General features: G+C 35.2%; 1 protein-coding gene across 1 annotated transcript; it reads left to right on the forward strand.

Moving 5' to 3' along the window:
- The first annotated feature begins 5,923 nt into the window (after positions 1-5,923).
- Positions 5,924-25,989, forward strand: vax2 (ventral anterior homeobox 2). The gene is made up of 3 exons (XM_062993365.1): positions 5,924-6,164; positions 9,391-9,578; positions 25,504-25,989. Exons 1-3 carry the CDS (start codon positions 5,924-5,926, stop codon positions 25,987-25,989), a joined length of 915 nt encoding a protein of 304 aa, XP_062849435.1.
- Positions 25,990-27,098: the final 1,109 nt, after the last annotated feature.

Consider the following 27,098-nt stretch of genomic DNA (forward strand, 5'->3'; position numbering starts at 1 on the left):
CTATCTATCTATCTATCTATCTATCTATCTATCTATCTATCTATCTATCTATCTATCTATCAAAATAAAATAAGAAAGATAATAAATAATATAATAAATAATATCTGTTTCTGTAAGTGATGCACATAGGCCTTTTACAGTCATGAAGGTCATCAGTAGCCTAATGACTTGTTGGCTGAGTTTATGTATGTGGCTAGAAGACTTTTTATAGATTCTGTAGCCTGAACTGGACAGACTAGTAATTTGTGTAAAGAAGTGCATGTCAATTTGTCCACGGCATTGACGAGAGAGACTCTGTTAACTGACTGATTGTTTTTGTAAGCTTGTCAGGGCAGTTGAAGCTAATTAGACCTCTCTTGACTGTGTTTTCTCTTTGGTAGAAGATGTGTGTGGTTCTCTGACTGACAGCTCCATTCATCACGTCCACCGTTTAATCTGCGCAACAGCTCAATTGAATAATGAGCGATTTCGGAGCTCGGCAGTAAACACTGGGCAAAAGTGGCAAAACTGTAATTATGTAATTGCACTTGGCTAATGGCGTCGAGATTGCACAAAAACGATGGGTGGGAGATTGCGTTCGGATTGTGAATTAGGGGACTCGCCATCACTGGTCTGTATTGCATACGTTCGCAATACTGCACAATATCCAATGGACTTCAGTATGGAGCCACTTAATCAACGTTTACGCAGACAGCTGACGCTCTTTGGAGCGGATGGTTAAGATTTTACGCATAGAAATACTTTCATTAACAAATGCCAATGAGATATGTAAGAATTAGTAACAATATCCAAAAAATAGACACCAGCTCGATTTTGTGTTGTATTTGTTTTAAGTCATTTTGTGTTGAATTAAGTTTGCAGACACTACATATCCAACGTACACAGTAGGTTGGGTTGGGTTAAATTGGCCTAATATTTTGTAGATTGATGTAGTTGGTTAAGTGAGCTAAAAAAAAAAAGGCTAATGTTTTTATTGTGTAGTTTTTTCTTAATTTATTTTGCAAAACCAGAACTGCAATAGCGTGAGAAACAGGCTACCAAGCGAGACACGAATGAACTGATGTTAATAAAAGTAGCTCTTCTATCTCTCCATGTTTGTTTGTTAGGATTTTAACGTCATGTTTTTACACTTTGGTTACATTGATGACAGAAACGGTAGTTACTCATTACACAAGATTCATCAGTTTACAAGGTTATATCAAACACAGTCATGGACAATTTAGTGTCTCCAATTCACCTCACTTGCATGTTTTTGGACTGTGGGAGGAAACCGGAGCCCTGGAGGAAACCCACGCGGACACGGGGAGAACATGCAAACTCCACACAGAAAGGACCCAGACCTTTCCACCTGGGGATCGAACCCAGGAGGCGACAGTGCTACCCACTTAGCCACCGTGCCGCCTCTATCTCTCCATTCTATCTCTTCTCTCCATAGTTTACAAAAACTGATGTCACATTAGTACGAATTAAACAATTTAATAGTTCCGTGTTTGCTATAGTGATCTTGGTATAACCTCTTTGAAGTGCATTTTGTTCGAGGTGCAACATTATATTTAATAATTAATAAAAGTTATTTAAAATAAAATATGTTCCCTGTTCTTTAATGTCTCTAAAATGCTAAAATAAAGATAGCACTGAGCCAAATAGACACATGATGAACTTGAATGTTTTTGATGATTGCTTTTTCACATTGCCAAAACGAAGACATGGACATACCATGGTTACAATCATAATGCACGCACAGAATACCCATTAAAGCGTAAATTCCATCTCTCTCTCTCTCTCTCTCTCTCTCTCTCTCTCTCTCTCTCTCTCTCTCTCTCTCTCACACACACACACCTGCATATAAAGGATTAAAAATATGAAGTCTTAGTTACAAGGGCCCAACAGTGGCAACCTGGCTGAGGTGAGGCTTGAACCGGCAACCTCCTCACAACTAGTCCGGTACATTAACCACTGCCCATAACCACAAAAAAAGTCATTTTTAATAAAAAATTATTGTCATACTGTTTTCAACTAAAACTGAAGGTTAAATATTACCCATAATGCTATATTTTGTCACTACAGTAAAATCTAAAGTAAAACTTTACCAAGCGAGGTAAAATTGGCTTGATGTGGATCAGTAGTGAAAACGTGGTCAAAACAGCATTCACTGTTAGCTTAATTAATGAATCAAATGTTCTTCTAGAATAAGAATTACCTTTGTATTATTTTTTGAAGATTCTAAGATGAACTGGAGAGTGATTTTCCACTATAAATGTTTATGTACAAAAAAGAAAAAAAAAATATGGTCAATGAACTGATGTTAAAAACCAATAAAATTCCAGGTTTACACGAATCAGTAGAACTCTATATGGCAAAGTAAAGCAATAAAAGGCAGATTAATTTATTTAAAAAAAAAGTTTTATACACATGTGTATGTGATGCAAAAATACAACAGAAAATCCTATTTTTTTTAATATAACTTAACTGTTTTAATGTAAGCCTTTTTCTTCACACTTTACCAATGTGTTATTCGTGCAATCTGTCAGTCAAATAATTTTAGGAGAGGTACATTATCTTCTGTTGCATTTATTAGATTTTTAATTTATGTTTGAACAATTTTACTAACAATAGATTATCACTGCATAAGGAGTTATTATTCAGAACTACGATCAAGTATTTTGACTGACAAGAAGAAAGCGGACAAAAAAGTGAGAGAGAAAAATAGACGAAAAAAAAGAAATGCAAAAACGTACGTTGTCATTTTTAATTGTCATTGATTGAAAGAAAAATGTAAAAGATAAAACGAAACTGTGTCATTTTTAGTTTTTTTTATTAGTTTTATTTTGTAATTTTACTTTAAAAGTGGATTGTCTATATTGACGCATACAATATAAGTTAAAAATAAAAAAAGGAATGTTTATTAACATTATTATTAAAGGAATGTTATTAACATTTCATGCAAATAAGACCTATGTGTGTGTGTGTGTATATATATATATATATATATATATATATATATATATATTATATATATATATATATATACACATACAGTGTATCACAAAAGTGAGTACACCCCTCACATTTCTGCAGATATTTAAGTATATCTTTTCATGGGACAACACTGACAAAATGACACTTTGACACAATGAAAAGTAGTCTGTGTGCAGCTTATATAACAGTGTAAATTTATTCTTCCCTCAAAATAACTCAATATACAGCCATTAATGTCTAAACCACCGGCAACAAAAGTGAGTACACCCCTAAGAGACTACACCCCTAAATGTCCAAATTGAGCACTGCTTGTCATTTTCCCTCCAAAATGTCATGTGATTTGTTAGTGTTACTAGGTCTCAGGTGTGCATAGGGAGCAGGTGTGTTCAATTTAGTAGTACAGCTCTCACACTCTCTCATACTGGTCACTGAAAGTTCCAACACTGCACCTCATGGCAAAGAACTCTCTGAGGATCTTAAAAGACGAATTGTTGCGCTACATGAAGATGGCCAAGGCTACAAGAAGATTGCCAACACCCTGAAACTGAGCTGCAGCACAGTGGCCAAGATCATCCAGCGTTTTAAAAGAGCAGGGTCCACTCAGAACAGACCTCGCGTTGGTCGTCCAAAGAAGCTGAGTGCACGTGCTCAGCGTCACATCCAACTGCTGTCTTTGAAAGATAGGCGCAGGAGTGCTGTCAGCATTGCTGCAGAGATTGAAAAGGTGGGGGGTCAGCCTGTCAGTGCTCAGACCATACGCCGCACACTACATCAAATTGGTCTGCATGGCTGTCACCCCAGAAGGAAGCCTCTTCTGAAGTCTCTACACAAGAAAGCCCGCAAACAGTTTGCTGAAGACATGTCAACAAAGGACATGGATTACTGGAACCATGTCCTATGGTCTGATGAGACCAAGATTAATTTGTTTGGTTCAGATGGTCTCAAGCATGTGTGGCGGCAATCAGGTGAGGAGTACAAAGATAAGTGTGTCATGCCTACAGTCAAGCATGGTGGTGGGAATGCCATGGTCTGGGGCTGCATGAGTGCAGCAGGTGTTGGGGAGTTACATTTCATTGAGGGACACATGAACTCCAATATGTACTGTGAAATACTGAAGCAGAGCATGATCCCCTCCCTCCGGAAACTGGGTCGCAGGGCAGTGTTCCAGCATGATAATGACCCCAAACACACCTTTAAGACGACCACTGCTTTATTGAAGAGGCTGAGGGTAAAGGTGATGGACTGGCCAAGCATGTCTCCAGACCTAAACCCAATAGAACATCTTTGGGGCACCCTCAAGCGGAAGGTGGAGGAGCACAAAGTCTCGAATATCTGCCAGCTCCGTGATGTCGTCATGGAGGAGTGGAAAAGCATTCCAGTGGCAACCTGTGAAGCTCTGGTAAACTCCATGCCCAGGAGAGTTAAGGCAGTTCTGGGAAATAATGGTGGCCACACAAAATATTGACACTTCAGGAACTTTCACTAAGGTGTGTACTCACTTTTGTTGCCGGTGGTTTAGACATTAATGGCTGTATATTGAGTTATTTTGAGGGAAGAATAAATTTACACTGTTATATAAGCTGCACACAGACTACTTTTCATTGTGTCAAAGTGTCATTTTGTCAGTGTTGTCCCATGAAAAGATATACTTAAATATCTGCAGAAATGTGAGGGGTGTACTCACTTTTGTGATACACTGTATATATACACACATACATACATAGGTCTTATTTGTATATATATATTTATAATACATTTTTGGCATTTATCCAGACGCTTTATCCAAAGCGACTTACAGTACTGAGACAGTGTATCGTCTAAGCAATTGAGGGTTAAGGGTCTTGCTCAAGGGCCCAACAGTGGCAACCTGTCAGTGGTGGGGGTGGGACCAGAGATCTTTCCAAATACTAGTCTAATACCTTAATAGGCTACAACTGCCCCAGAGTATAATGTTTATTTAATACAGTATAAAAGTTGTTATTGAATAAATGACTATACTGTAATGGTTAAAATATTAACACTGGTTATGAAACCTGGAGACTTGTAGTCGCAATGCATCTTGATTCCACCATCCTGAAAGATGCAGGATTAATAGAAAACGCTTAATCCGGGTCTCCCCTCTTTCCTCCTCCAGTAATCTCCACGTCCTCTCCTCCCTCCTCTCTGAAACGTGCTCCTACTACACTGTTTACCAATCACTGCTCATCATACACAGACAGGAAGTTACGTAGAGACTCATGGGTAATTTAAACATGTATCCTGCCACTTATTTTCAGATGATCTCAGTATAGGAAATGGTTATGAGAAAGAAATATGTTGTGTCAAATATATTTATTTATTTTTAACATTACAGCGTTTGTGGAATTTATATATATATAGATTTTGCTGCTGTACATCCAGCTGAAATTCGATAGCTAAGATTATTAGACGAAGAACATGCTCTGAGACCAAATGTAACCTGCCTAGAAGACTTGAAGAGGGTGAACTTATTGGAGCAGACACGATTTCTGGAGAAAACAGAAGAAATAAGCGTTTGTTTTGTGGAATGTATCACTGCTGCTAGTGCTTCGTGTGTCTAATTTACTTATCCATGGTTAAGCAGTGAAGCACCTCCCAGTGGTTCTTTTACAGACCAAACTTCCTGCATGAACAACAACATTTGGCTTTGCACGTTTTCCTTAAATGCTACCCTATAGCTAAGGCATTTCTCTCATTAATACTCCCCAGTGCTCTTCCTTATTCTGCACAAAGCCTGGTCTACAGTGAACATGCAAATCCGATCATCCAGCACCCCGCTTTCAGTGGTCGGAATCTGATTGGATGGGTTCCAGAAACAGGTTCCTTTATTTCAGAGCAAGTAGTGGAAGAAAGTCTAAATAACTGGTGCACATTCAAGTAACAGGATTAGTAGGACTGAAAAGATTGACTAGTAAAGCTACACTTAATGTTTGACCAAGCCAAGACTATGGGTGATGGAATGGTTGAGGACCGAAACCACTGTGGAGCCCATTCAGTGCGCCGAGAGCGCGGCGGAGACGCCAAAACCCGGACAGAACTGGGGAGTCGCGGTTCAGATGACAATCATGCCGGGACATCTTCATCCACCCCGAGCTCCTCCAGTGAGGACGGACACGATAAACTGCTTGGAGTGGACCCAGACTACTGCCGCAGGATTTTAGTCCGAGGTAAGGGCTCAGTCCATTAAATAAACGGAGTGCATTCAATTCTATTATTATACTATTTAATGGTGTATATAAGTTGCTATGTAAAAGAGTAATAATATTTTTTTTGCCCACGAAAGGTTAATTTACCCAGGATTTTTTCTTCTTCTTTTGGACAGTTCCCTGCTACTTATGGCTATTAAAATAATTTACATTTGCACCCCTCAAAACATAAAACACAGCTGGACCTTTCAGGTTGCTACAGATTTATTTGTTTTCAGATTTATTTTCATTTTCATATAAAAATGATGTAATGGTGTATTTTTGAAATAAATACATCAAGTGCAATTCCCATTTTTATTTTTATTTTAATTAAAAGCCTACTCTTAAAAAAAAGTGTGATGTCTTAAAAGAACCGGTTTTTATTGTAAACACACACAAGTATTTTTAAGAAATACTTTTGTATTAAATCGCACGTTTTTAACGAAATTAACAATAAACATTAAACCATTTTGGGCAAACGATGTAACCCAGATGACCTATATATTAATTCTATATAATAAGACTTCTTATTTTCAAAATGTGCCCTACATTATGTTATACAGCCTACAGACTGAGCTTATTTACACATGCCGGTAATAAATATATAGTAACATGTCGCAAGCATAAATAACCTGAGTAGGAAATTTGTAAAAATAATCAGCTGTATCTATCGGTAACAAATGTTTACAGCAGATACTATGTTTACACGGAAAAAGGAACCATATTCCAGTTTTACAGCTTTAATAATTTTCCTATTTAGTGTTTTTACTTTGTTTACGTCGATGGAGCTTTCTTTAAAAATGTATAATACAAGCTGAACAAATACAATATTTAAATTAAAAAGGAAATGCCTATTAAACAGATGTTATATATAACATTATATTACTATAATATAATATATAGCTTACAAATAAAAAAGCATTGTCAAAGCACAAGCCTCTGTGCAGATATTGATTAGTAAATAAGAAGGTACTATTTCGCCATTTAACACAATCAAGAAAAATAAACATTTAAAAAATCTTGTTTAAACATTTGCATACATATTATATGTATAGATAGATAGATAGATAGATAGATAGATAGATAGATAGATAGATAGATAGATAGATAGATAGATAGATAAGGTATATAATATATGTTATTGGGATCATGGGAAAAGAAGTGTTGTTAATAAAATTGTTGACCATTATTTACACCAATAAGCATACATGAATATACATGTGGACTAACCCACATGAACGTGTAAAATGGTTATATGATATTGCACGAAGTAGAATTTATTTTCCCTTTTAAAAATCTAAAATGATACATTTAAACCTCTTAATTTTGCAGACTCATACATACATACATACATACATAGATAGATAGATAGATAGATAGATAGATAGATAGATAGATAGATAGATAGATAGATAGATAGATAGATAGATAGATAGGGTATATATAATATATGTTATTGGGATCATGGAAAAAGAAGTGTTGTTATTAAAATTGTTGACCATTATTTACACAATAAGCATAAATAAATAAAATATAAATATACATGTGGACTACATGCACGTGTAAAATGGTCATATGATATTGCACTAAGTAGAATTTATTTTCCCCTCTAAAAATCTAAAATAATACATTTAAACTTATTTTAACTTTGCAGACTGATAGAATGATTGCTATTGCTGGTGAATTATAACTGGAAGGTAACGGAGATTGATTTAATGTAGCTGAAATCATACACTAACAGTGAATGAGTGTTTAAGGCCTCACACTAACTCATAATCCAGCAGTGTGTGTGTGTGTGAGTGTGTGTAAGTGTGTGTGAGTGTGTGTGAGTGTGTGTGAGTGTGTGTGTTACGAAAGCTGCAGGGATAACACGGCAGAACTGGGGTCATGGAAAGGTCAGCAGGTCTGGTATCAATAAACTAAGTAACAATTTAGGTGTTAAAGATATATATGTAAAATATATAAGATATGATTTACAGTGTTATTAATAAATTCAACACAAAAATGCCGAACGTGATCAGAAACGATTAAAGTATTTTGGACTGGGTTGAAAGGGGAAACAGTGGGCGAGATAAGGCTTCTTCCTGCACCAAAAATAGAACTAAATAAAATACCTAACTGCTTTAGAATCATGTTATTGAACTATTGTATTTTATACCAAACCAAAGGTGTTGATAATATGTTTTTTTTAAATACTGTATATTGTATAATGCGTGTGTGTGTCTCTCTCTCTCTCTCTCTCTTATTAATTATTAAATTAATTATAAAATTTTAAATTACGAACAATCATAATCAGTACCATACACGTTAAGGAAGACAAGGTCTGTATGAACACTGCATATCATTATAGGTAAAAGTATTATACGTATTGCTGTTGAGAAATAAATATATAAAAACATATAGTAAAAAAGTAAAATAATACAAAAAATAGATAGATAAATAGATAGATACTTTATTGATCCCGAAGGAAATTAAGGAACTTATTATTTTATTATTAAGGAAATTATTATTGATAAGTATTATGTAGTTTAATTTATTTAAGTTTTAATTTTTTTATGATTTTTTTTTACTTTATACGAATGTTTTATGTTTTTACAGAATATAAAAAAACTAGAAGACAATTATGGTGCACATGCATGCTTAAATACATTAAATGAGGGCAATGTTTTTTCAGAAATGAAAACCTCTTTTACTGTATCTGTATCTTTTACAGCGCTTACGAATAATAATAATAATGATAATAATAATAATAATTATAATAATAATAATAATAATAATTTGTTGCAAATAGACTTTGACTGTCAATTGGCACAATATTCTCTTTTTATATCTCTGTTGCTATAAAAATCCTATGCTGCTAACTGTATATCAGAATATGGTTTTTTTTACTTCACTTATCATTTACTTACTTTTTAGATTAGAAATGTCTTTTGTATTTATCATGCTGTGTTTTATTTGCACTGTGTTTACTGTATTGTCTTGCACTTTGTGTTTTGTGTTGCACCCTGGTATTGTTGTTTCGTTTTAGTGTGTACGTGTATATAGCTGAAATGACAATAAAGCCTCTCTTGAACTCATGAACTCTTTCATTTGAGTTTTAAATTACTGCATTCAGGGTTGATTACTATTTCAGGCTTTATGCTAACAGTCTTTTAAATGTAAAAAGTACATATTTGTGATTTTGTGTAAATGTGCTTTCTCTTGACAGATGCTAAAGGAACGATCCGTGAGATCGTTTTACCGAAGGGTTTGGACTTGGACCGGCCGAAGCGCACGCGCACCTCCTTCACCGCTGAGCAGCTGTACCGGCTCGAGCTCGAGTTCCAGCGCTGTCAGTATGTGGTGGGGCGCGAGCGCACTGAACTCGCCCGCCAGCTCAACCTGTCCGAGACTCAGGTAGGACACAGACTTCTGTATGTCTGCAAGTTTATAATACACACCTCTGATCAGCTCTGTTCTTTTACTGCAGTTATATCTTACAAAAAAAAAACCCATATATTTATTTTTAAGAATTTTAACGCCATGTTTTACACTTTGGTTACATTCATGACAGAACAGGTAGTTAATCATTACACAAGATTCATCAGTTCACAAGTTTAATGTCAAACAGTCATGGACAATTTCGTATTTCCAATTCACCTCACTTACACGTCTTTGGACTGTGGGGGGAAACCGGAGCTCCCGGAGGAAACCCACGCAGACAAGGGGAGAACATGCAAACTTTACTCAGAAAGGACCCGGACCACTTCATCTGGGAATCGAACCCAGGACCTTCTTGCTGTAAGGCGACTGTGCCACCCACTGAGCCACGGTGCCAAGAATAAAATAAAGTTAATGTTATTTAGTTGACATTACAACGATTCCTACGGGTTGTGGGGTTAAAATAATTGAAAAAAATAGCTCTTTGTGCTGTACTGTATTTAATTATGATATTTTATTGCTATTGTATTTAATTATGATATTTTATTGCTATAAAACGCTTTAACAACAACAACGTGGTAATACATGCATCTACCGTCCTCCGTTTTTAAAAAAAGAGAAATCTAAACAAAATTTATTAAACAAAGAAGGAATTATTAAACCTTACAATTACTACTTACTTACAATTAAATTAATTTTAAAAATGAAGCACTTTAATAAAAGTTATCTCTAAACAGCAACAACAACAATGACTTTTATTATAGACTATATTATAGATTCGTTATTCCAAACATTGTATGCTGTATTATTATTAGGGCTGTCGTTTAACGCGTTAATTAAGATTAATTAATTAAAATGTTTAATCTAACTATTTTTATTTGGCTGTTTTTGCCACGTAAATATGTGTCTCTGTGGTAATGAACTGTATTTCAGATGAATTAGGATGTAAAGCGCATGAACTGTACACAGAACTTTACAAACACTGCTGTTAAATGGATCACAAAGTCCGGGGTGTTCTGTCCACACCGGATCTGGTTTTATACGGCCCGCATCTTCTGTTTTAAACTGCATTACTTGTGACCCGCCAGCGCAGTCAAACAGAAAAAAGTAATAAATTATCGTCGCTGTCCGATGAAAAAATACTTTGAGCGGTTTTCACTATTTTTACGTGTTGATGAAAAGATGAATGAAATCACATCTCTGTAACGAGTATTTTCATTGGCTGCTACAGCTGTCCATCAAAACCGCGTAGCTCCGCCTCCCTGCCCTCAGGTACTGTTTGATACAGAAGTGAAACTGCGTATATAAACTATATATATATATATATATATATATATATATATATATATATATATATATATATATATGTATATATATATATACAGTTTATTCAGGTTATTTTATCACATGGTTATATACATGATTTATTTTTGTGATGTTTGTAGTTTTTTAAAAACACATTTGTATCTGATATTTATATGGACTAAGCGTTTACATGGACTGTATTAATTAACACTTTTTATAGCTACAGTCAATAACTTATATATAATGTCTGGTAACTTGATTGTTTTAGGTATTTAAAGGTAGTTAAATGGTAATTTATAACAATATTTCCCAGTCATGTTTCTGCACAACACAGTATTACAAGCTTTTCTTAATAGATGTATGAAATAATCATATCTGTGTTTTGTTATTGATGCATAATATTAGATTAAAATATTTTAAAAACATGATTTATGCTTATCATCAGCATATGCAATTTGTTGAGGGGGTCCAACTTCTTTTTTTTTAACTGGGGCCCATGAGCTCCTAGTTACACCACTGGTGTTGCATCTAGAAATGGTTCTTGCAATAAAAATGTGCATAACTGTTCAAATTTTGCTTAATTAGTAGTTAATTGTGATTAATCGCGATTAATTTGGCTCTTTAATCGTGATTAATCTCGATTAAAAATTTTAATCGCATGACAGCCCTATTTATTATTCAATAATGGCATTTCTTTCTGACTCCAGTGAGTTTTGTTTTTAAATGAACTTCCTGTAAAACCAAAGCATTAACAGATAAATAGCTTTGGTAAGCAATATCTATTTAAAGTCTTCATTTATATTTGACAACCGTCTATTAAGTTTGACGGCGACAGTAAATAAAAATAGTTTAAGAAAATTAACTACATATAACTATATATATTTAGGGCAAAGCTTGCAAAAAAAATTTAATTACAAATATACAAAGCAACTAAAAACAAACCAAAAACGTTTTACTATCGTGTATTTATTCCGTCAGACCAACCGTTTCTGTTTTACTTGATTTGTACATAGTATTGTTTACCCTGTGCATTTAATCTAATCTTAAACACCCCTTTGTCACAGTTTAAGTTTTTTTCTTAGCATTTAAAGCAATAACAATTACCAAGTTTAGAAAGTTTAACTAACTTGTGCTTTTCTTGTGTGGTTCCTGACGCAGAACTATCTGTGCATTTCACATAGACAAGCAATGGTCACGTGATGTCGTTGTGGTTAAATTGTAAATGCGGCATCAGTCGACTTAAACACGATTACATTTCAAGATTTAATAACATTTAAAATGTTATTATGCTATAGAGTACTAAAATTATATTAATTGTTAAAAACAACTTTGGGTTATTTTGGTAGTAAAATTATACTAATTGTTAAAAACAACTTTGGGTTATTTTGGTAGTAAAATTATACTAATTGTTAAAAACAACTTTGGGTTATTTTGGTAGTCAGTGCACCATCATGTTTGTAGAGTGCTGAGCAAGGGTATGGGGTTTATTTTCTGACCAGATTTGTGGGTAAACAAGTGTATACTGCTGGGTTTGGAATAAAAATGTAAACAAGATTTTTGGGTTCTCACATGACCCAGATGAAATATCTTAACGCTTAAAATACACATCTTTAATTATCAAAACTAGCAAAAAGACACCATACATATATTAGCAATTTTCAGGTTGATTTTGCTGTTTTTCCATGGTTAATCAGCCGTATACTGTTTTATAACTCTTATCGAAACTTTTGTGCTCTATTTTTTGAAAGATTAAGAGAGGTTTACTTCGCAGGTGTATTTTATTACACACGTCTTATTTAGGCTCCAGGTTAAGAACTCTACAATAAACAAGGAGAAAGCAGAGTGGTTGTTAACTGAGCTTTTTAAGAGATGTAATTACACTTTTTCTCTTACGATTATAATTTTTAATTATTATTTAATTGTTAAAGGTAAAAATAAAATGAGTGCATTTTGCTATGTAAGAGGGTAAATTGGGACTCGGTCTTATGAATGTTATAAACTTTTTGGATAAATGAATTACTTATTTCATTCTTTGTTGACATGTTATTCTCAGTTTTAAAACAATGGCCGCAAAGTCAGTAAAATACTTGCCAGTAAGAAGTCACAGTTATCGTGTTACAGTTATAAAATAGGATAGTTAAATTATATTTAGAATCATTAAATGGTCCCTACATAAAGTGTGCAGTAAACAGGAACAAACGATTAACTGCTAAATAAAAAGCATTGTTTTTCCTGGTGTTACTGGTACGTCGTTTTGAGACAAGTATTTTACATGTGCTTAAAAGTAAATTATATGTTGTTTTCTTTGTTAGGTTATAAATCCACACGTCAACAATAGGGGTTTATACGTTTATTAGTTGTCAGTAGAAATGTTGTCATCTTCGGATCAGCATAATAAACAACAAAAGTATATTTTGGAACTAACTGATAAAAACAGAAAGAAAGAATATATATAAAAATGTAGAAATTACAAAAATGAAAAAAGGATATTGCTTTGTGAAACAACAAAAAAAAAAATTTTAATGACCCATTTTTCGAAATTCTATTAAAATAAAAACTAAAAGTAATTTTATTCGATCAACATACAAAATGTTTTCTTAGATTAGATTAGATCAAGTTATATGACTGAGTTCATAGCAAATTTAGTTATGTTTTATTTTGTGTTGTGTCGTATCTCTGTACATTTAGCCATGCATTTTTGTATATTCTCCACCTGTCAACCAAGCGTGTTCTAGTTTAATAAACTATTAAATGTAGAATAACATTGTTGTCACACTGCTGTCAAACACGTTGCTTTCATTTAGTTACACATTGCATTAAACCCAGAAAAACTTCATCGTCTTCATAATTTTTGGGACATTCTAAAAGCTTATTCAACTTTCACTACAGTGTAATTTGAACAATTTGATTTAACTTTATTGATGCTTTATTGATTTGTGCTTAGAATATTTAATATATCCAAATTCTTTTCTGAAAGCACTTTACTTAAGACAGGCAGTCCTTTCCAGTAAATGTATTTTAAGTTTTTAAAGTGGTCCAATTTTCCATGGTTTGCGAGATTTTTTTGCTCTCGCTAAATGCACTATGGCTCTGTTTTTTGGACAGCGTTTAAGTTTTCTTTCTAGTGAAATGCCTTTCAAAGTGTACATGCTTTTAGACAGTCTGTTAGTGCTAATAATCAGCTTCATTCATATTCATTGGTCCTGACACACTTGAGTGAAATCCTAATTAGTTCAAACATGGAATGGACTCGTACGATCTCGTATTGCTAAACAATAATAATAGTAAAATATGTATATGACTGGATAGATTGCTTATCAGAACCTTTATTTTGCTTATTTCTAAACAAATTAAAATGGAATGTGGACGCGGCTCTCGTGTTAAAGGATTTAATTCAGTTTAAAACGCAAAAGCCTCTGTCGCATTTAGAGAACACACGCATATCTATTTACATCCTTTCTTTTTCAATTTAAAAAGCTTGTGCAGATATATTATGTATGATTTTGAATGCATTTCCATCACCCCTAGAGCTATATAGGCACACTAAAGTGTTATGCAACCACTACACACAGTGTTATGCAAATTTACCCCCATTTTACTGTTTCATATTTTTTAAAAAACAAGACAAAGACAAACTAAGTAAACACAAAAAGTATTTTATGTAATGAAAAAAACTCCAACACCAACTGTGACGTTCTTCCTTTTTTAGTTACTTAATCTTGATTAATTAACTTAGTTACTTACCAAGCATTTTTAAGGCTCTGGGACCACAAGCCACTATTTTAGAGAACGCTTGGAGAAGTGGTGAATCCTCCCAGAAATAATAGGCTTTCTCATATAGGAACAAAAGAACCCAGACCTAGCTAGTTCAAGACAAGTTTAGTATTTACATATAATTCCACTATTATAACGACAACAATAACAACAGCCAACCAAACAAAAAATAACCACACCTTTGGGGAAATATTCTGATGTCTGGTATTAAGCTAATACAGCATTTCAAAATAGGATCATCATAACAACATCAGTGAGACATGATGGAGGAACTGTAATAATGTGTGGACGCGTGCAGCCTCAGGACCTGGGCAACGTGCAATAATGAAATTAACATGAATTATACTTTTTACCAGAAATTTCCAAAAGAAAACATCTAGTCATCCCAAGTGCAACTGGGTGATGTAACAGGACACTGATCCAATGCACAAGAGCAAGCTCACCTCTAATAGCTTAAATAAAACAAAAATTAAGGTTTTGAAGTGGTCTAGACACATCACTGGGATGCTTTGCTAGGACTGTAAACAGGCAGACCATGCCTTAAAACCCTTTAACAAAGTGGCCCAAATTTCCTCCAAAGCAATGTAAAAAACTGATCTCTAATTGTAAGTGTCACAACCAGGTAATTAGTTTAAAGGCAATTACATTCTCATTGGTGATATTTCTGTTGCATCACATTTTTTATCAATTAATAAATAAAATTATATTGTGTTTATTATGTTCTCCTTGTCTTATATTTTGTATACAGATCTGAAACCATTAGTGTGACACATATTCAGCACTGTATGGAAGTGTATCAGTATCTGATATACAAGATATTTTAATAAAAATTATTATGAACTGTATTATGAAAGAATTGTAGGCCTAACTTGCCTCAGTTAAGGTCACTGTAGACTTTTCCACAATAAGAAAGACACTGGGCAAAAGTGGCATCCGTAGGAGTGTTGCAAAGCACAAACCACAGCTTATTAAGGGGGACGATTGCCTTTTTATATGGGTAATATAGATACTGAATACATCTTTGGCTTTAATAAATTGAATGATCATTTAAAAGCTGCACTTTTTTGTTGTCTCATATTGCCTATCGTATATTAACATATAGATCTAAACCAATTTAATGTGACTTATCAGCAAAAATAGAAAACAGATACTTTTTCATAGCACTCTATATGTTCATGTTTGTGTATTTGAACTATAATTAGTAGGTTAACGAGATTAACATTGTGGATTCGAGCTCTTTTTTGTATAGGTTGCCTAAATCTCCAAGCAAAAGTGTTTCACTTGATTTATCAATTAATCCAAAAATTGTTATTAATTACAAAAGCACAACATATACACATACTTGATATCACGTACTGTATAAATGAGAATATGTTTGATTCTGCTCCAGAACATGACTGCCCTTGGGATTGTATCCCCAGCAGATGGCTCCCCGCTACAGTCTAATACAGTAAGAAACTCAGCACTGTATGGAAGACACAGGGTGTACTGTTTGGACTTCCTTTGCCTTGACCTTAATTCAATAAAGTTAAACGTGTAAATCGGATAGAATAAGCATGCCTTATTTTAGGAAGTACCAGACACTGACAACGTGTTTACCTGAACAAATTATATACTTTGTTTGTGAATAATTAGGTATTTAGGTGTAGGTATTTAAATGCTCAAGTTGAGGATCACTAGCAAGAAGATCTGCCCCAGTAAATGAGGTATTGTGTTTTTGTTAAATTGTAGGAGCAAACCCGTTTATTCAGTTCAGCTCAGTTGGTAACTGTCTTCTAACAATATAACTTGGAAACATAATGTCTGCACAGTGATTTGTTAATTCTCATGAGTACAAAGATGCACTTTTAGAGTCTTGGCTGATCAACTTAATTGTGTTTTGTAAATAGAAACAAAATTTTACCTGGATATCTGCAAAACACAAAATTTGGGACAGGGTAAAGAAAAGAGAAAGGTTTAAAGGTTCAAATAATTTAATTATTTGACCATTTACCATACAAACCGTGTGAAAAGATTCAAGGAATCTGTGGAGATTTCAGTCCATGTAGGGCACTGTTAAATGCCAGAAACCTTTGAGCCCTCAGACTGTATGGCATGAGGAACCCATATGCTACTGTTACAAATATATCCACATGGGATCAGGTGTCCTTCGGGAACCACTGACACTTAACACAGTCTGATGCTGCATCAAGAAATGCAACCTGAAACTCTTTTATCCAAGAGGGAAAGCAACACATCAAGTCTACAAGTTCTCTGGGTACAAGCTCATCTCAGATTAACCAAAAGACAGTGGATATGTTTGCTGTGGTCAGATAAATACACGTTTCAGCAGTTCTCTGAGCAAAACCAATATTATTCCAATATTAATGAAAGGTGCAAAATTCCACAGCATGAGTGGCTTGCATATATGTAAAGGTATATAATGAAAATTTATAGAGAAAATCCTGCCAAGAGGTGATGTCTTTTTTTTGGAAAGTCCATGTATTTTGTAGCAAGACAATTCCAGGTCCCATTCTTGTAGTACAGATTTGTCTTCTTGACTATTGTGCATCATGAAGAGAATCAGACAATGGCAATCATGGACTCTTGTTGTAAGCAAGAACAGGCAAAAAAATACTGTACATTTGCAAAATGGCAACAATAACATCCTCAGTTCCCACCCAAATTATTAAAAAGTGTTATTAATAGGAAAGGTGATGAAACACAGTGGTAAACCTGTCTCTGTACCAAGTTTTTCTAAAAGTGTTGCCATCAAATTCAAGATGAGTTGGTCAGTAAAGTAAGTCTTTTATTTGTAGTTTTGTGAAACAAAGGGATCAAATAATAGATTCTTGTTTTTTGTATTTTATAAAATGTAAATAATAATCCAGTGTAGTGTAATGCAATCCAGAGCTTCAGTTACCAGTATAAGTTTTACTTGGATGTTATGTTTTCCTTCTGTATCCCATAAACATGCCAGTGGGTGAAGTGTTTTCTTAAAGTTGGCCTTGAGTGTGAGTAAGTGTGAGTGACTGATGACTGGAGGTTCTTTAAAATATTTATACTCGGGGTGAATTCTCGCCTTGCAGTCCGTGTTCCTGGAACAAGCTTCAATCCCACTTTAAGCAGACCAAGCAGATAAATGTTAAATAAATAAATGTTGTGATATCTTGCATTAACGAAAACAAATGGCCTTATTATCCATGTCTTGGACCCCATCCATACACATCACCCTACTGGTGAGAGAAGGACTGCCTTTGTTCTGTGATTCTGTTCACTGTATCCAGACAGACAGCATCAAACCTAACTATAACATAATGTCTGAAGGGAATTAAATAGTGAGTGTTCTTGGTTAGACAAAGAGAGTCAGAAAGGTTGTATTCACATTTAGAGGCCAGCAATACATGTAAGATTTTTTTTTTTTTCAAGGTTTATTGAGGTATGAAGATATGTACAGTCTATTTTCTCCTCTGTTGAAGAATAGGCTATTTTTTAGAGTTTACCTTTGTTGAGCTTTATGTTATGATTCAGCCTTGGAATTTTAGTTCTGTTGTCTAGTTATGTTTCTCCAAAAATTTATTTCTTTACTGGGTTATCCCAGTATTCTATACAAAAGCCTGTCTGTTAGGTATTGTAACTAAAAACAAGAGATATTGTTGTGATGATATGTTGATGTACGTTCCTCACTCATACCTTTTAGGTTATTGTTTATTTTTATTACTAAATAATTAATTATAGCTATTAAAGTATAAATTAATATGAATGCTAATATTCTACTTGAATTCTAATTCTAAAGTAAAACTGTAAATACTTTTAAACAGGCAAGCTTTTAAAAATAAAACAGTATGGTAGTCTATGTTGTGCTAGTTAAGACTATATATTTTAATTTTCTTTAGATTTAAATATAAATAATCGTTTGTCTTGATAATAAGGCCATTTAAGTTTTCTTTAACAGAGTATAAAGCAATTACATCAAATGTCATCCCTGAATAAATCAAATGACTTGCTGCTTCTCCAACAGTGACTTCCGTTTAGTTTAGCCCAGTGGTTCCCAAATGTTTTACAGTCCTGTAGGCTTTGGGACAATAACTCTCTTTTGAAGTACCCCGTTGGGAAAGTACCCACATAACTGTGTAGCTAGCCTTTAAAGTTTATTTTTAATGATAGATCTACCTCTGTTTTGGTAGGCCATGTTTTCTTTAGGGCTTTATAGCCCATAAAAAACAGTGACTTGATTCAGGCAAGTTATTTGAAGGGCAATTACAAATTAGGTATTCATGGCTAAAGCTTCTGTTTTGAATATAAATATAATAACTGCAAACAATATCTAATTGACAAAACTGGTCAACCTTTCCTTCATCCATACTGTTAACAAAATTAAGTACTAGACACCAATGGAAACACAGAAATATATAAATTAGAGTTCATCAAGGGGAAAGGTTGAGGTAAGCAGCAGTGTAATTATTATGCGTGGGAGTTCAGCATGCAAGTTGTTTTGACCAGAGTGCATCAGTGCTATTCTGTTTTAATAACAATATTACTATTTAGAACTAGTTTTTGCCATTTCATTTTTTAAAATGTATTTTAGAGAGTAATGACTTGAATAATCTTGTCTATTCATTTATATTATAAATGATATTTAAAAAAAATTAAAAAGCCAAAAATATGGCTTTATTAAAGCTACAGATAATTATTAACTGTATGCAACAAATGCAATAAGTTACAATGCATATGGTTAAAATGCAACATTAAGTCATGAGCTGTATTTAGCTAGTTGGTCATGTGTGTAGTAGGGTCAAAAGTTTGTGTGTATGTGTGAGCTTCTCCTGCCCTGTGCTGTGGCACTGCTCTCAATTTAGGTCCTTCTGTGAAAACCATTATTTTTGCCAACACAAGAAAACAAATTAATTTTCTAATGAAAAAACTTCTGATGGTGTAAACATGCAATGTTTGTTCATGCAGTGCATGTAAACAGGACTGTTGTGTCACTTTCCAGGTCGAGTGTAATGCTATTAGTTGATGGGATCAAGCAGAACAGAAACCTGCAAATCTGAAGGTTAACTTTATCAGTGAAATACCAGAAAATGCATTTCAAAACAACTATTTACACCAGTCCAGAAACACAGTGTACACACACGTAAGCTTATACACACTGGTTTTTTTGCATTTTTTTATTTTTATTTTTTATTTTTTTTACATTTTTTAAAAACACTGTTGGAAGTGTCAGTCACAATTTAATCAGCACCATAAACTCTGGGTTTTTTAAATACTGCTACAAAAATGCTCGTTCAGCTCATTAACCTCAAGCCATTCTTTTTATTTGCTTCAGCAGTGTCTTTGTTGTACTATACATATGCGTATATGTATAATAACAATGAAGTTGCTATTGACGAGTTGCAAGTGACATTTGCAGTAACACTGTTATAGTTTGCAGTCTTTAGACTGAAATCAGATCATAAGATATCCTCCCTGCTGTAGCAGCTTTGTTAGGGGATTAGTACTGTTCTTGTGACATTGGAACAAGAGCGAACAAAGTGGTAATTGGTAGCTCTTACAGAACTGGATGCCAACTGTTGAAGTGCGCAACACATAAAAATAGTCTGCCCTCATTTACATTACTGACTTCAGAGTTTTAAACCTCCTCTGGTTTTCCCTGTGTCTGTGTGGGTTTCCTCCAGGAGCTCCGGTTTCCTCCCACAGTTCAAAGACGTGCACTCAGGTTAATTGTAGATACAAAATTGTCCATGACTGTGTTTGACATTAAACTTGAACTGATGTATCTTGTGTAACCAATAACTACCTGTCCTGTCATAAACCAAATAACCAAAGTGTGTAAAATATGACATTAAAATCCTAATAAATAAATAAATAAATAAACCTCTTCTGGAAAGGTTGGAAATGGATGACACCACACACCAAGTTTGCTAAGTTCACCATTTGCAATGCCAGTTGACAGATGAACTGGTTATTGGTAAATAATGCTTCAATATCTGATAAAACAAGCTGGGTTTAATGAAAATCCAAAAATGCTGTTAATTGTGTACCACTTATAAACAGACAACAGGCAATTTAAACTGAATGCCATAAAACCCTGGTGGAAGAATGATTTGGTCTGTTGCTAATGTTTTATGCTTGGTCCTTTAGTCTAAATAAAGTAAAATCTTAACAGTACAACATACAGTGACATTTTAGAGAATGGTGTGCTTCCAAATTTTCTGGAAATGATCTGTAATTACCTTTCCTTGATGTTCGAAGTAAGGTATGTAAAGACATGTTTAGTCAAATTGGTTGTGGAGGAACTTGACTACACAAGAACTCCTATCAAACACTAGTCTACATAAATATATTTAGACTAATATATTATAGCCTTTGTCCATGTGGTTTAAAAATGAATCCCAGATCCAGACCTGCTGGTACAACATCAACCTTCTTCTCTACCAGGAAGTCTGGAGCTGGGATTCATTTTTGAACCAAGTGGGCAAAGGCTATAATATATTAGTCCATATATATTAGTCCAAATATATATATTTAGTGAGGATAGAAGTTCTTGTATAGAATACACATATACTTGTATCAAAAATTATTACCGTCAAAAGTCAGGAGCATCATCAGTGACTCCACTTATCCCTGTCACAATGTGTTTACTGCCTGTTAGACTGCCATTAGACTCCTGAACAGAACAAAATAACCAAATACTGATGCAGATTAAACCATTTGTGCAAAATCTAATATACAATTTTGTAATGTGCAATAACTTAATGTTAAATATCATAATGTGCAATAATATGCAATAATCACTTGTAATAATCACTATGTGAATTTTTCTACATGTGCAATACTCATAGCTATGCAATAACCATGTGTATTAATCACTATGTGAATTTTTCTTCATGTGCAATAATCATAGCTAAAATAACCACTATGTTTTGGCATGTGAATATAAATACTAATATATGTAACTTTTGATATACCTATTTTAGTCATTTACATTTTTATATCCTTCATTTTATATATGCTCTATATTTTAAATCTGCTGTGTTTTTAGAATGAACCAAACGCTCATAATTTCGTTTTTCTTTACACCTTGGTGTACAGTAAAGTCACAATAAAGTTAATCTTGAATCTTATAGCCAGTCACATTTTTGTGGTATGATGGATTAGCTGTAGCTCAGTTTGTAAATCTTAAAATGCATCACAGAGTTAACAGTCATTCTCTCAGACTGAACTCATACCCTGTAAGCCTAATTCTCTTATCTAAACCTCAACACCACCAGTGTCAAGCTGTATCAGTATGTGTAGGGGCACCACACTAATAATAGTCCAAGTACTTAGGCAGATTATAGAGCCATATCCACCAGCAATCTGTAAGACAGGGTTGACCGTTGGCTGAACCTGCTTAGACATGCGTTTCAGTAATGCCATGGTCAGGTTGTAAGGCTGAGAACGTGAAAAAGGCAGGGGAGGTAGAGGTGTGAGCATATATAATAGAGGTCAGGGGCAGTTTAGTGGGAAATGACTGTGAATGTAATCAAACAGTGGGTTGGTTCTATATTAACATATTTTTTCACTGCACATTTAAAAACAAGAACTTGACTGAATAGAACAAATGAATTTTGAAGTTCTGGTTTTATTTTCTATTATCATAAGAGAGAACTTGATCAAAATGACAAATCTGAAAGCCATCAATGCTGTTCCATCATTGTCAATAAATAAATAATGCATTCAAAAATATGTGTACCCCGTTACTAATTAATGTTTAGGTGTTTCAGCCAACTTTGGGTGTGTTCTAAAACCTAGTGAGCTGCCTTGCTGTCTTACTGCTTATAGGCAGCTGCCTAAGTAGAGAGATTCTAATAAGTCATCGACTTATAAGGCAGGTTTATTCGAACGCACTACTTAGACAGCGATTCCATCAGTTTTCGCTTACTACAACACAGTTAGCATCATGCCATTCAAACCAATTAGATGGGGTGGCACAACGTGCTAGAATGTCAACTAACATCTCCCTCCATGTACCTAAAACGGTTAAATTTGCTGACAAGCCCGAATTAGCAAATAAATACACTTGTGCAAGTTTATACAGATTAAAAATCAATAATAATTTATATATGTTTAAAAATAACTCCATGGCCGCTCAGGTGGCGCAGTGGTAAAAACACACGCTGGAATCTCAGGTCTGCCTGCCTGCTAAGGCTGAGAAACCACATGAACAATGATTGGCCTATTGTTCAGATGGGCGGGACTAAGCCGGATGGGGTCTCTCTCTCATGACTGGTGCAATTACGACCTCTGCTGGCTGATTGATGGTGCCTGCACAGAGATGAGAAAAGAGTGCTCTCAGGGTAAGTCTCTCGGTACACAACGCTGAGCTGCACTGCACTCGTCAAAGTGTAGGTGATAAGATGCATACGGCATGGTGCCCACGTGTCGGAGGGGGCATGGGTTAGCTTCGTTCTCCTCAATCAGAGCAGGGATCGGCACTGGTGGAGAGGAAGCATGATGCAATAGGGCAATTGGACATGCTAAAAAAAGGGAGAAAAAGGGGAGAAAATGCATAAAGAAAATAATAAAAATAAATAAATAAATAAATAACTTCATGTCCGCCATGTTTTTTATTTTTCAGTGAGAAAAGTTGTGCCGCATTGAATGCTAGGATTGCCTTCACCGCTAAGGCAGCATCGGATGCTCACTCGTTCTTGAGTCAAAATACTGTTGAAATTTTAAGATGCCTCACTAGTGAGGATATTAAGGCATCTAGGATTTCAAACAGCCTACTCGGGATGACGTAAAATGCTGTCTATGTAGAGAGATCACTAGGTTTTCGAACACACCCTTTGAGTTCAGTTTGATGAAGGCTCTTCCTATACCAATCGACTGTGCCACTGTGAACAAAGCAAGATGTAAAAGTACATAGTGTGTGAAGAAAAGTTTAGAAGTGAAACATCAATCACAACATCAACATCCAACATCAGTCCATGACTTCACAAAAGCTCTTTTGAATAAATGTGCACAAATTTCCATAGACACACTTGTGAAAAGTTTTGCAAAAGAATGGAGGCTGATATAGCTGCAGGGGGGTGCAACTCCATATTTATGGCATTTATGGCCATGGTTTAGGAAGTGAATGTACAAAAAACCCATGATTAGGTGTTCACATACATCTGATCCTTTGGGGTGTTGTGCCTTTTTAGCAACTAGGTCAACTGATAAAAGGCTCATTGATCAAAAGCTTTTAAATATCACAGACGAAAGCATGATAAATGCTGCATTTTGCAGCAAAAATTCAAATGTTAATATATTAATATTAATAATATTAGTAATTTTTATTAGTCAGTTTTAACCAACTGTTGAAAAAATCACAATAAAAATGTAAATAACATTATAAGCAGCTTATAAATGCACCAACTCCCTGGCAGCAAACTATTGTCAGACTGAATCATTTATATACACCGACAAGGCATAACATTATGACCACTGACAGGTGAAGTGAATAACATTGGTTATCTCAGTATTTATCACGGCACCTGTTAGTGGGTGGGATATATTAGGCAGCAAGTGAACATTTTATCCTCAAAGTTGATGTTAGAAGCAGGAAAAATGGGCAAGTGTAAGGATTTGAGCGAGTTTGACAAGGGCCAAATTGTGATGGCTAGACGACTGGGTCAGAGCATCTCCAAAACTGCAGCTCTTGTGGGGTGTTCCCGGTCTGCAGTGGTCAGTATCTATTAAAAGTGGTCCAAGGAAGGGACAGTGGTTAACCGGTGACAGGGTCATGGGTGGCCAAGGTTTATTGATGCACGTGGGGAGCGAAGGCTGGCCCGTGTGGTCCGATCCAACAGACGAGCTACTGTAGCTCAAATTGCTGAAAAATTTAATGCTGGTTCTGATAGAAAGGTGTCAGAATACACAGTGCATCACAGTTGCAGGGCTGTTTTGGCAGCAAACGGGGGACCAACACAATATTAGGAAGGTGGTCATAATGTTATGCCTCGTCGGTGAAAGTATGTCCTGTCATGCTTTAAAATTGTGAAAAGTGGAAAATCTAAATTTCCTCTTTCTTAAATATGATGATTTGAGTTTTTTTCTGACTTACACCACACAGTTGTGAGGTCAGGAAACACACCTAATTACAAAACAGCATCAATGTGTTTCACATGACTATAGCGGTTATCACAGTGTGAGATTAACAAGGTGTTAAGCGGCCTCTGCACAGTGTCACATTTCGGTCAACAGAGGGTCTCGCTCTTACTGTGGATTTCACACATCAGTTAAAAAGATTAAACCTGGAATGTTGTGCATTATTTTAAATGGTGTTTATTTTGTCTATCTGACCCCACTACCTACAGTCTATTACAAATTCATGAAGCGTATCAGATAGATCCTTCAGCTATTAAAGCACACTCTGATTGTTAGAACACAGGTCCACAAACTTTGCTGTACACTATATACAAACCCAATTTTTGTAAAGACTTGGATGCTTCATTAAATACAATAAAAATAAGAACATAATCATTCTTTCAGGTTAAGGCACGACCTGCCCTGTTACAGTAAAATACTAAAAAGTAAAAAAAGTACTTTTCTTAGAGGGCTAATTTACTTTGTAAGTAAATTTGTAGCTTCTGCAATGTCAGTAACCAAGTTTGTAATGAGTCTTACTTACAGGTGTAATACATTTGCCTCAGGTATACAATTAAACAGCACCACACACAGTACAGAACTACATTTCTCTGCACAACATAAACATTTTGAGAATTAATATGCTTGGTCTTTATGTAAGTATTAAAAAAAAGAGGCATTGTTCATTTTTCTTGTATCAGTTAAATTCCTTCCTCTCTTTACATAGGTGAAAGTATGGTTCCAAAACCGGCGCACAAAGCAGAAGAAAGACCAGACCAAAGACTCAGACAAGCACTCTTTGTCCAGCTCAGAGTCTCTGGCCACATGCAACATCCTAAGGCTGCTGGAGCAGGGGCGATTGCTCTCAGTGCCCGCACCACCTCCCAACCCGCTTCTGGCACCACCATACACTGCCAATGGCTCACTCCTTGGTGGCCCATCGATTTCCTCCACTTCACCTGTGGTGAGTAATGCAGGGACACCTCCAGCAATTGTGGCGAGTGGTGGGACATTTGGCCTGTCTTTGTCCTCTCTTGGTGCTACGCCACCCTCACCAAGGCTTGGTGTTGCACCCCCACCACTCTTCTCTGTGCCGCTAATAAGTGGCGCTCATCATGAACTCACGTCTAGCTATGGGTGCGGATCATCAGCATTTGAGCCCTATACAAGAACAGAGAAAAAAGATGGGGATGGAAAGAAAACAATTTCCTAAAGATACACAACTTGACGTACACTATATGACTTGGACCATCGTTCTGGTGGAATGGCTCTTTTTTTACCTGCCCGGATGTTGCGATCTGCTTTCTCCTCAGCTACAGAAGAAAAAAATTAAGCCTAGAATTGTACTGAAGTGCTTTTCAGACCTGCCAATTCAAGTCCTCTCCCCAACATTAACATTAAAGAATGGCTACCACTGCTTTGCAATACAATGAGTTAAAGTAGTGTGTATATATAGTAACGGCCAATGCATCCAGCATTTAAGTGTGAACTCTTGATAACAGATGATCACTGTTTTCTTCCATGTTTGAATGTTCTTTTGTGTGTGCATGCTCGTTTCAATCAGCCTCAGGCTTAGATTTTGTGAGTAATGGAAAAAGTATAACATTGTTAACGTTGTTGTATAGAGGCAAAATTTGCTTTATGACCAGTATTGTGTTTAAAAAATCAAATGATAGACTTTTTTGTACATGTGTTTATGCTGCTCTAACTGGTATGGTCATAAAGAAATAGCCAAGAGTGGGACATGGAACACTAGGTAAAGTTAGCATTAAAAATAAAAGTGTAACAATCAGTGAAAATACATTAATAATAATAATAATAATAATAATAAGCTGTTTAAATAACTTTCTTCAAATAAGTGTAGCGCCATCTTATCCTTGCGCAGTATGTGACGTCATGATGTGGATTGTCTTGGAACTAGTGGTGGTAAATTCGGTTCATTTTATGGACTCGGGTTAATTTGAGTCACTCAGTAATGTGACCCGGTTCACTTGAGTCACTTGTACTGACATCTTGATTGCGATTGATTTACTGCATGAAAATGCATCCAAATATCACTTGTCTTCCATGCACTCATCTTCTGTAAATAAGTTCTTCTCTCTTAATTCTCTTGGCACCTCACACTTCTCTTGTCAGTGAAAAGTTGACACTTTTTTCTAAGTGGAATCTTGATCATGGGGGAGAGGGGGGTGGACTCACCTACCAATCAGATGGGTATATTAATGGGTCAAGAGTTCAAGGGGGATGGTCATCAACAAATTGCCATGGTAACCTCACCCAGTCAGGCAGCCACAGTGGCACCAAAACAGTCAATAAATTACC

Source organism: Trichomycterus rosablanca, chromosome 4, assembly GCF_030014385.1.
Source record: "Trichomycterus rosablanca isolate fTriRos1 chromosome 4, fTriRos1.hap1, whole genome shotgun sequence".
Classification (NCBI taxonomy): domain Eukaryota; kingdom Metazoa; phylum Chordata; class Actinopteri; order Siluriformes; family Trichomycteridae; genus Trichomycterus; species Trichomycterus rosablanca.

Excerpts from the sequence above, each read along its gene's own strand:
- vax2 (XM_062993365.1), top strand. The coding sequence starts at position 5,924 with ATGTTTGACCAAGCCAAGACTATGGGTGATGGAATGGTTGAGGACCGA. Across the intron at positions 6,165-9,390 it reads CCGCAGGATTTTAGTCCGAG|ATGCTAAAGGAACGATCCGT; the intron begins GTAAGGGCTCAG and ends TTCTCTTGACAG. Across the intron at positions 9,579-25,503 it reads TCAACCTGTCCGAGACTCAG|GTGAAAGTATGGTTCCAAAA; the intron begins GTAGGACACAGA and ends CTCTTTACATAG.